The sequence below is a fragment of the Mandrillus leucophaeus genome, unplaced genomic scaffold (assembly GCF_000951045.1).
Source record: "Mandrillus leucophaeus isolate KB7577 unplaced genomic scaffold, Mleu.le_1.0 Scaffold283, whole genome shotgun sequence".
NCBI lineage: Eukaryota > Metazoa > Chordata > Mammalia > Primates > Cercopithecidae > Mandrillus > Mandrillus leucophaeus.
Window position 1 is genome coordinate 2,379,571 of NW_012102954.1, and position 12,192 is coordinate 2,391,762.

At 36.7% G+C, this 12,192-nt stretch overlaps 1 protein-coding gene across 1 annotated transcript in view; it reads right to left on the reverse strand.

Annotated features, from left to right (window-relative positions):
- Positions 1-12,192, reverse strand: part of WDFY3 (WD repeat and FYVE domain containing 3) — a 288,646-nt gene that overhangs the window by 185,970 nt on the left and 90,484 nt on the right. The window contains exons 2-3 of the mRNA XM_011985448.1: positions 10,833-11,043; positions 315-438 (exon numbers count right to left, since the gene is read on the reverse strand). Of these exons, the coding sequence (XP_011840838.1) occupies positions 315-438; positions 10,833-11,012 (304 nt within the window). The 5' untranslated portion in view covers positions 11,013-11,043. The remainder of the gene's footprint in view (positions 1-314; positions 439-10,832; positions 11,044-12,192) is intronic.

Consider the following 12,192-nt stretch of genomic DNA (forward strand, 5'->3'; position numbering starts at 1 on the left):
TGATAGCTTGGCCTTAAATTTCATGCTGAGGAATTTGTATTTTGTTCAAAGGGAAACAGAGAGTATTTTAAAGGGTTAGGGTGGAAGTGGTAGTGGTCCAGGCAGAGTAGCCTTGAGTAGAACTACTCGAGAGTTGAAGATGCTGAAACCAAGAAAAGAATGTGACTCTAAGAAAGGGAAAGGGAATGGGTAAATGAACTTAATACTCAATGTGCTGAGAACAAGGTCTGTTTTCCATTTAATTTTAATGGGACTTTTACAGAACTGTCTGTTCATTCAAACAAATCAGTTTTTGCTGGCTACTGTAAAAATACCTGTGGATTTGTTTGATGCTCTCCTTCGAATTTCTGTCACCATTAGTCGTGAGACTTGTGTTGTGAACTGCAGAAGATCAGAAAATTTTTCTGTCATTGTATTCGGCGGAGCATTTCCAAAAACCTGTAGATAAGAAAAGATATAGTTAACGAAGCACTGACACATTTTTCTTCTATTTTGTGAATTCTGAACTGTAGTATGACTTGAAAATCAAGTCCAGAAAAGTCTACCTACACAGTTACTTTGAATCTTAATACGTTGGAAACACAACTTTCAATAAATCACATATCTAGCCACATTTCCTTTTACATATAAGTTTGCTCAAGAAATGATTAAATAAATGAGATCTATTTATTTTAGACATTATTGATAAAATTTGAATCAATCTCACTAAAAACGTTAGAAATTGTAACTTGTTTCTTTTTTTTTTTTTGAGACGGAGTCTCACTCTGTTGACTAGGCTGGAGTGCAGTGGCACGATTTTGGCTCACTGCAACCTCCGTCTCCTGGGTTCAAGCGATTCTCCTGCCTCAGCCTCCCAAGTAGCTGGGACTACAGGCGCATGCCACCACGTCCGGCTAATTTTTGTATTTTTAGTAGAGACAGGTTTCACCACGTTGGCCAGGCTAGTCTTGAATCCCTGACCTCTGGTGATCCGCCTGCCTCAGCCTCTCAAAGTACTGGGATTACAGGCATGAGCCACTGCGTCCGGCCAACATTTTTCTGACAAAACCTAATTTGAGAATTTAGAGAAAAGTTATAAAGGATCTTTGATGGAGTACAGGCATATTGGATGGTGAAAAGCAGCTCCACTGCTAAATCCCAGGCTGACTTCGGAATTCACTAAACTCATTTCATATCTCAGAATTTCTACATTCTGATCACAATAATTTACAAAACAAGACTGTTACAAAAAAACTAGAAAAAAAAATAGGAAGGTCATGAAATAAACTTGTTTTTACACAAATTTTAATATAAATGAGCTTTAGAATAAATGTCTTATTATCTTTCTTTTTTTTTTTTTTTTTGACAACTGGGTCTTGCTATATTGCCCAGACAGGTCTTAAATTCCTGGGCTCAAGCTATCCTCATGCCTCTGCCTCCCTAAGTGCTGGGATTACAGGTGTGAGCCACTGTATTCTGTCCACAATAAATAATTTTTAAAAATAAACGGGTATGGGTTCAGCAAAGAGAATTTGAGAAAATGAAACCTGGACAGACCATCATAAGAAAAGAAATGGTATTTTAATGGGTAAATAACTAGATGTATCCTGAGGTATTATTTTAAAGAATATTCTTTATAGCTGAAAGGAAATTCTCTATATTCTAAGTCTATTATAGTATCTCTCCCTTTTAACACTCATTACACAGTATTTTATATAATTATTACCTATTGAAATGTCACTACAAAAGGAGAAAACATAATTTACTCATCTTCATATTCTCCCAAGCCAGCACTCTGCCTTTTATAGTAATGTTCCCTAAATATGGTTGTTTATTTATATGTTGACTGCCCTCACAACCAAATTCTAGAGAATATTCAAGGAGCACTGAAGGAGAACATGAGAACATAAACTAAAATTAAGAAGGAAAACAAAACAAACAAGCAAATAAAAGACCCAGCCAGGGAGATGGATTGGAAAAGAAAACTAAATAAAAATCTAAGACCAGAAAGACCTCTATATTTTCCATGTATTGGTTACAAATTTTGGCTCAAAGATACAGAAGAGAAAACCTGATCAATCACATCATTTGCAATGTCCTTAGCATGAAAAATATATATATTTAAGGAAGTACTTGTATTCCTCATATTACACTAGTCCCCCTTATCTGTGAGAAGTAAGTTCTAAGACCCCAGTGGATGTCTGAAACCATGGATAGTACCAAACCTCATAAACACTATATTTTTTACCACAATACATACCTGTGATAAAGTTTAAGTAATAAATTAGGCACAGTAAGAGCCTGGCAACAATAATTAATAACAAAGTAAAAAAATTGTAACAATATACTATTCGCAATTGCACAAATACAAGATTCCTTCTTATTACAGATCTCAGAAACCTCAGCACACAGTTTTTGGTCTTTCCTTACTAAGTCAAGAACTTATACCTTTTCACTTAAAGGAAAGACTTCTCTCCGGCATACCCAAGTTACCATCCCCACAACTTTTGCACTTTGGGGCCATTATTAAGAAAAATAGAGCTTCTTGAAAACAAGCAGCTTGATACCAGAACAGTAGGTCTCATAACTGAGGCTGCCACTAAGTGACTATTGGGCAGGTGGCCCATACATCATGGATACACTGGACAAAGGAATAATTCACATTCGGGGAGGGATGGAGCTGAATGGTGTCAGATTTCAAACTCGTGAATTGTTTGTTTCTGTAATTTTCCACTTAATATTTTTAGAGCACAGATGACCGAAACTATGAAAAGCAAAGCCCTGAGTAAGGAGGGATTACTGCATAATATAAACGATTCCTTCCAAATATCCCAATAAAAGGATATAACAAACAATGTGATATCCTTCTAATAGAAAATGTGTTTCTTACACATGTTTCTTATAACCTCCCTCAAATTGAGTTGAAAACACTAAAACAATAAATCAATTCTACAAGGGTATCCTTTTATCCAAACACCTAGTCTGTTCAATAATTTGACAAATGAGTAATTTGTAAAAATCTCAAAAAATAAACTGTACTTTTCAATACTTCCTCAACAAACACATTTTTTTCTGCTGAGATTTTGATAAATGTTGTGTGCTTAGAATTAACCTGTGTTACTTGTTAAATAATCTATGTTACCTGTTAAATAACCCTCTCCTGCCTTTTTTTTTTTTTTTTTGAGATAGGGTCTTACTCTCTCATTCAGGCTGGAGTGCAGTGGTGCAATCATGGTTTACTGTTAGCTCAATCTCCTGAGCTCAGGTGATCCTCCCACCTCAGCCTTCTGAGTAGCTATGATTACAGGTGCCTGCCACCACACCCAGCTGATTTTTCTATTTTTTATAGAGATAGGAATTCTGCCATTTGTACAGGCTGGTCTTGAACTCCTGGGCTCAAGTGATCTGCCCACAATGGCCTCCCAGAGTGCTGGGAATACAGGCATGAGTCACTGCGCCCGGCCAGAAACCTCTATTCTTTAACAAACTGGAGACTGATAAAAATTGAGAAGCCTAATAAAGACACATGTTTGAATAGCCATTCCACCTGTGCTCAGAGATGAGTACATAGCCTTTTGTTATTGTTGTTGTTGAGACAGAGTTTTTGCTCTTGTTGCCCAGGCTGGAGTGGTACAATGGCACATTTTCGGCTCACTGCAATGTCTGCCTCCTGGGTTCAAGTGATTCTCCTGCCTCAGCCTCCTGAGTAGCTGGGATTACAGGCACCCACCACCACTCCTGGCTAATTTTTTTTGTATTTTTAGTAGAGATGAGGTTTCACCATGTTGGCCAGACTGGTCTCAACCTCCTGGCCTCAGGTGATCCGCTCATCTCGGCCTCCCAAAGCGCTGGGATTAAAGATGTGAGCCAACTCTCCGGCTGAGTACATAGCTTTTTAATGGAGGTATTTATAATATTCCTATTACTCAGAGTGTATCAATGTATATTTTGCTCCTAAGAATAGTATGAGGTATTTTATTGCTAAGAGTTATTAGGACAACTAAACAAAAGCAATAGCTAGTTCATTTCTTGAACAGTTGTAAGATACGATTATTCAACCAATCTTCATGCTGGGTAAATAATATGCTGTTGAAAATGCCAGTAACTTTTTACACAAATCCTGATGTTTACTGCTTTATTTCCTCTAATAAATTTTCTCACAAGATAAATAAAACTGGCTTGAATTTACCAACTCAAAATCAGTACTGCAGAAAAAGACTATGTCATATTTGCTAATCTGAAATGAACAAGCACCGCTTCTTAAATAAGGTTTATTCGGTTTATTCACTCACAAATATTTACTGGCTTCCTAGTATATATGCCAGGCAATGTTAGAAGAGTACTGAATACAAAGGTAAATAAAACAATATGATTTCTGTGCTCATGAAACACAGGACATTTTAGCACAGAAGACCAATGGTAAATAAGTTGATTTTAAACTTAAAATTATTTAAAGATAGTATCATGAAGAAAGTAGAACAAGGTGGCTGAAAGAGAATGCCTGGGGTGGGAAGAAGGTTGTCAGGAAAGCTCTCTCTGAAGAAGTGACACTGCTGCCAAAGGATGATACTGACTACTGAGGAAAAGTTACAATCCAAAGAGACAAGGAAAGAGGGTTGCAGTCAGTGAGATCAGAGCTGTGCAAAGACCTTAAAGTGAGACTGATTTTGGGGTACAGAGTAATGAAAAGGAGGCAGATAAAGCTGGGGCATTTTGTCTAAGAGGAAAAATGGTACAAGAAGATTGGAGGGATAGAGGAACTAAAGCATGAATCTGACATTGCAGATAATACTGAATGGATAAGGTAGCAAAGAAAACTGTAGTTTTTGTGATTGACTTAAAAAATTAAATCTAAAAGTATTAGGTATGTTTTCACTACTTTCAATAAGTAGTGGTATTTCTTGAAACTATACAATGCTTCCATCATTTACATAAATGTTTGCCAAAGAGGATGCAGCATGAAGCTGGGTGTCAGAAGGTGTGCTCACTCTCAGGGAGTACTGACTACTTGTCAAATTTTTCTGGTTCTAGGTCAGGTACAGTGGCTCACGCCTTAATCCCAGAACTTTGGCGGGCTGAGGTGGGTAGATCACCTGAGGTCAGGAGTTGAGACCAGCCTGGCCAACATGGTAAAACCCCATGACAACTAAAAATATAAAAATTAGCTGAGTGTGGTGGCACATGCCTACAATACCAGCCACTTGGGAGGCTGAGGCATGAGAACTGCTTGAACCTGGGAGGCATAGGTTGCAGTGAGCAAAGATGGCACCACTGCACTCCAGCCTGGGCAATAACAGAGCCAGACTTGGTCTCAAACAAACAACGACAAAAAATTTCTGGTTCTGCAGAGGAAGAAAGTTGGGCAAGAGAACAGGTAACACATTCAACTCAAAAGGGCTGATTCTAGAATAGATACGTAAAATTCATAACAGATTAAAAAAAAAACAGTACTGAAGAACAAAAATGCCTTCTTGCAAATTCACTAGAAATAACAACAACTACCATATAATACCCATTTAAAATCTGCCTAGCACTATTCAAGAATTTGGTGTCATTTAAGTCTCATAAAATCCTACAGAATAGGTTCTACTAGTAGCCTCATTTTACAGTTAAGAAATTAAGAGTTAGAGAAGTTAACTTAAAACAGGAGGTAATCCAGACAGAATTTAAAACTACATCTATCTGATTTCAAGCCAGGCTCTTAATCACTCAGTACTATATTTTTCTCAAACTATGCATGAACCCTAGCACTGTAACTTTGCATAGTGTTCATCTTTACAGAAAAATAGCAAGGTTTGACTTATTTTTAAAAGAATCATTTTTAATATCCACCTAAATAGATTTCAGAAGATTTCCTGGCACCTCTTCAACCAAACATTTTTGGCACTCAGGGAAAACAAATTAATGATGTTGTCTAATGGCATTCAAAAAGGCTCAATATATACTTGTTACTGAATGGTGCTATTCAATAAAAATATATTAAATATGACTAATAAAGGAGAGGTTGGAATGTTTACAAAATTTTTAAAAATGGAGGCTTTTGTTTCCTAAATATGTGTTACATCTAAAGTTAAGTCAGACTATTGGCCATCATTAGTCCTAAAATAATTTGCTATAAATAACAATGTTAAAAAACTAACAATGAAGATGTAATTGCTTTATTTCATATGGTAAATCAGTTAAGATTTCTTATCAATTAATATAAATGATTAAGGAAAGATTTATCTTATGCTCTTTTTGGTTCTAAGAAGGACCATCAGATGAGAGTCTGAGAAGAACAGAATGCCTAACTCAGTCCCGTCCTCTCCTTTTGAGCTCTGCCTGCCTCATAAGAATATGCATTCTCATCTGCTCTGGCTGTGGCCTGCGACTGTCCAGTTCTGCCAGTGACTGGGTAAGTAAACATGACTATTTCAGGGCTGAATTCAGCGAGTCCTTTATTGCACAGACCCAAGCCACATTCTTGAGTATCAACTGTATTGGTATTACATAATAAGTAATAAAGCTGCAACAAAATAATTCATCTGTCTGCCTTCTGATCTCTCTCTTATTTGGTTCTAAGTTTGGGTGACCTCTCTCTTAAGCCAACAAATTTAAAAGTAATGATAATTTGTAAGGGATTTAAAAAGGACACTGTATTACATTTACATGCTTCTCAAATATAAATTGGAATTAAGTTAAAAAATAAGGAGAGTTTCTTACAGAAGATCTAATTGGTAAACATTACATTTTAAAAATATACAACAAAATATAACAAATACTACAGTAATTAACAGTGGCAGTTATGAATTTTTAGACAACTAAAATGTTACTCATTTTGACAAGTTTAAACCAAATGTTTTCTTTTGTCAGCTTTTGTTCTGGGACTAAAGGTTAATTATTTTTAAGAATGCTGAATAAATATTATTCTGCTATTTTCAGACTTCACTATAATCTTTCAGTTTGAGCAAATCAGTAAGAAGGAAGATAACAGCAGCCTCCTTGTAGGACTGTAATGAAGAAAACAGGAGGCATTTTGAGAACCCAGCATGAGACCTGGCCCAGAAAAAAGACTCAATACATGTCATTTCCCAACCCATGTCTCTCAAAGGCAAAAATGATGCACTGAAATAACACTATTAAGCATACTTTAAAAACTAGTCTGTAGCTAGTTGTCCATGTCTAACTAGTCTGTAGCTAGGTGTCCATGTCTATTTTAGCTTGTTCACCATTTAGCTCTAATCAAGCAAAGTCTCACAATCAACACCTCAATCCCTTTTTAGAAATCATGGTAAGAACTGGTTGGCTCTAGTGACATACTGAGCTACTCACTCACCACAGGTATTTCTCACTAGTGGAGAATGTTCAAGCACAAATGGCCAAATGTTAAATATATGGCTACATATTTCTAAATTTAATGGAAATGGTGTCTAAGAACAATTTTAGTTTATTAATTATATCCAATGAATAAGAATTTTTTTTAAAACATTTTTCAAATTAGTCACAACAGTACAGATATAACTTTCTATCTTTTCATTAGTTAAGAGTTTACTGAATCTTTGTGATATTCAAATCACTCATTATATTAGAGGTTTAAAGCATTGCATACACATATGTTTCTAATCAACCAATTAAAAACTTTTGAGAGAATTTGTTAATAGTTAATGAGACTTACAATAACATAGGACGTAAGACAACTAAGTCAAACATTATAAATAGATAGAGAATAATTATTAAAGCATCTCATATCTGCTTATTAAAAAAACAAATATTCCTAAGATTCTTCTAGTCTAGTAGACTGTGGAAGCCTAACTGATGAAATACATGGGATACATACATATGTAGGATATTACTTAATAATTCATGTTAATAGCCAAGAACAATTCCCTTAACGGCTCTAAACATTCTCATTACCTTGTAAACATTCCTAAGTCTGAGAGAAGGAAATTACCTCAAACTACTCAGTAACCAACAGCACATCATGACATTAAAGTAAAACAAAAATAAGATTTAAAAACAAAACAAACTTCCGGGTAATAAAAATTAACTTCCCGGTAATAAAAATTAGTAACTTCCCTGAATAGGGCTTAAAACAATGGCTTGCCATAGTTCTCCCTCCCATTTTTAAAAGAGCTATTTTAAACCTTTCCCCACCTCTTCTCATGTTCCTACTCTACCATCTCCTCCCTCTATCATTCTTGGCAGATAATCTATCCTATTATTTCATAAGCAAGGAAATGTACATTCTCTAAATGCATTAATGTTTCTATCCTCTTCCTGTTGTATCCAACACAAGCTCATGGGTGATATGTGAACTAACCTTCCTTGCACTCTTGCCCTTCTGCCTTACCAGCATATAAAAACCTCAATCTCAATAAATCAGGTATTGCTTTCTCTACTTTTTCACACAGGCCAGTACAGATAAGGTCTAGTATAAATTTATCATCTCCAACCTTCACTGAGCTGACAATACTAATCAATTCTTTTATTGCCCCCTTTCAACTCTCTTTCTCACTCATTCCCTTTCACTAGTATTCCCAACAACAAAAATAATAATATTCATGTAATAAAAACAATAATAGATACAATAATAATAATAATAATAGGCACACATTTCTTGGGACACACTTATTAAGTGCTGTAAGTATGTTATCTGCATTTTACTCTCACGACAACCCAATAAGGTTGACATTATTATTTTACGGCCCAGAAATCGAAGGTAACTGTTCCTCCCCAGTGCATTAGACAACTAGAAGTCTAGTTCCTTAAGAGGAAGAAGAGAGATATCACCGCAAATCAAAGACAAGAACACTGATATGTAAACATTGGAGATTAAGTGATAGTCTATCTACTGAACATGAGACATATTAAAACAATAAATAAATAAAATAGTAATAATAAAACAAGAAAGAATTCAAGGAAATTAAAACTGGGATAGTAATAGCACAACACTACTCTAAAAGAGCTAACGTTTGATTGACAGAGGTCCAGAAAAGGGGGAACATACAAATACAGGGGAGAATATTCTCAAAGAAATCTTTCAGAATATTTACCCAGACTGAACAATACAAGTTTTCAGATTAAGAAGGCTTAAGCTGAAGCCACAAAAAATTTCAAAATAACGAGAAAAGGAAGAGCCTAGAAAATTTCATACAGAAAGATAGATGAACAGAGAAAATAATATAGACAAGAAGTGAGACTAGATGGGATAGAGCCAGTTAGAGATTGGGGCACAGGGTGAGGGGGTGGGTGTGGAGAAAGGCATAGCCAAGGGCATGGAGATAGATCTGGAAAAAGGGAGATCCAGGGGAGAAGAAAAAGAGAAAGGGGAGAGTCAGAGACAGGGAGAGAAATAGGGACAGAGAGGAGATAAAGAGAGAAATGGGAGGACAGAGAAAGACAGTGATGGAGAAGAGAGAGATGAAAGGCATAGAGAGACAGACAGAGATAAGAAGAAAGAAATGGAAACAGGGGAAGGCAGGGAGACACAGGATGAAAAGGACAGAGACAGGGCAAGGCAGAGAAAATGTGGGAGGGAGAGAGAAAGAGAAGGAGGAAAAAGAGCGAGAGAAGGGAAACCAAGAAACAGAGACATGGAGAGAAAGAAATTGAGACAGTTCTGAAGTCTGAGGAAAACAAGTTCTATAATAATAGAATAATAAAGGTAGTACCATATAAGGTTCATCTTTGAATAAATTTAAATTTACACCACTATCAGTAGAGAGCAAACACTGATTACTGCTTACACAAGCAGCATAACTAATAGGGAAAGGATGAGGAGGGCAGCGTGTATGAATGAGTGTATGTATGTATGTTACTGTCTGGAGGGAGGGGAAGTAAAAAAGCTAATTCTCATATTCCTCAGTAGGAAGTCAATTAAAACTACACAACCAACAGCAGTAAAAATATGTTATTTAAAAGCCCGTCATGGCAACAGCAATTAGTGGTGAAGAGCGGGAGAGCACCTATAAGCCTGTGAAACTATCTGACTTTTTTAAATGATGTATTTGTGAACTTTTGATACACATAAAAAAATTATTATTATTATTATTTTTGAGACAGAGTTTCGCTCTTGTCACCCAGGCTGGAGTGCAATGGCGTGGTCTCAGCTCACTGCAACCTTTGCCTCCCGAGTTCAAGAGATTCTACTGCCTCAGTCCCCCGAATAGCTGGGATTACAGGCACTTGCCACCATGCCTGGCTCATTTTTGTATTTTTAGTAGAGATGGGGTCTCACCATATTGGCCAGGCTTGTCTTAACCTCCTGACCTCAGGTGATCCACTTGCCTTGGACTCCCAAAGTGCTAGGATTACAGGCGTGAGCCACCGCGCCCGGCCTAAAAAAAGTTATTTTAAAAATACCCAACAAGTTTGCTACATGTAATTTACAAAATATATTACAACATTAACTCTATTTGGTTTATCTATAGCCTATAACCATCCTCTTACAGTATCTCTTAAACAACAGCAAATTGTAATGACTTTTTAAAGTGTACAAAGGGCTTGGGCAGTTGTACCATTTGGTGTAATAAAATCATCACTTTAAAAGATAACAGAAATAACACAATTGATAATTTACAATCTATTCCTCTTCCAAAACTCAACCATAACAGGGACATTTTAAACAATGGTTCACAGTTTGCACTTTACCTGTTAAAAAATCAAAAAGTCTCACTGAATGTAGTTTATTCTGACTAGTTTCACATCAAGTCACATTGCTTTATAGCAGATTGGAAAGATGAAACAAGAACAGCAAACTTCTTAAAAACTAACTCATCCTATCATTTTTTTCTGCCTATGGCTTACCAGTAACCTTCAGATTCTTGTAGTGCCTCCCAGTCCTGGAAGGTGTGTGTCTGGCAACCTGGACTTACCCTGTTAAACACTGGCAGCATCATATACAGTTTCTCTTCTTGTTCCTTCTGAGTCATGTGCCGGGGAGGATGGCACAACTCCGTGAAGAGCCGGCGGAGGTGCATCAGCCCTAAGGCGTTGTCTTGTGGGCTACACTCCTCCTGCCTCGGCCGCCCCATGATCCTCTTCACCATGTTCATCTTGGCTGGTTGGTGAGACACACTTCTAATTCTGTTGGAAAATGTCAATACGTGAAGAGTCAAAACATCATCATCTTGACTAGGTCAAACATGCATGTAAGAGCTTATAAGAAAGTGGCAAAATAGAAAATTCTGTCTAAAATATATCTTTCTACTTCTTTAAACAGAAAAGACAGAGAAGCAAAATTTGATGAATCCCCCGAAGGACAAATTATTAATCATAGCACTGGAAGTTCCTACTCACTCTGCCACAATTTGTATAAAATGTAAAACATTAATCAGACAAGTAACAATGTTTCCAATTAGTTTAGTCATATCAAGTTCAAAAATAAAGGCGCCAGGCATAGTGGTGCACACCTGCAATCCCAGCACTTTTGGAGGCTAAGGCAGGCGAATGGCTCGAGCTCAGGAGCTCAAGACCAGCCTGGGCAATATGACAAAACCCCATCTCTACTAAAAATACAAAAATTAGTCAGGTATGGTAGTGTGTGCCTATAGTCCCACCTACTCAGGAGGCTGAGGTGGGAAGATAACTTGAGCCTGAGGGGCTGAGGTTGCAGTGAGCCAAGATCACGCCACTGCATTCCAGCCTGGGTGACAGAGGCTCTGTCTTTAAATAAATAAATAAAAAAATAAAATAAAAACACAAAGGGATCACAAAACTTACTATTAACAGACTTCTTAATGGTTAATGTAAAATTAATGAAAAAACAAACTTTATCCTAATCTCAAAACATCGAAGACAATCAAAAACCCCAAAACCTCACAACATTTTCTATTTTTCGTTATTTAATTTATAATTACTTTTTTTGCTAGAAAATTCAAGTATACCTTGAGTATCTGAAGAACAGTATATATTATAGATTAAAATGTGCACATTAAACACAATAATATCCTAACTTATAAATCATAAAAGGATAGTGAAAATGATCATGTGACTGAAGACTACTTTCTATAGTTCGGTAAGTCATGTTAAATCATTTAGTGGATAATGATGCGCATTTTTCAAAGAAGTGAAATAGGGGGGGCGGAGCAAGATGGCCGAATAGGAACAGCTCCAGTCTCCAACTCCCAGCGCGAGCGACACAGAAGACCGGTGATTTCTGCATTTTCAACTGAGCCTCTGCTGCTGACACCCAGGCAAACAGGGTCTGGAGAGGACCTCAAGCAATCTCCAACA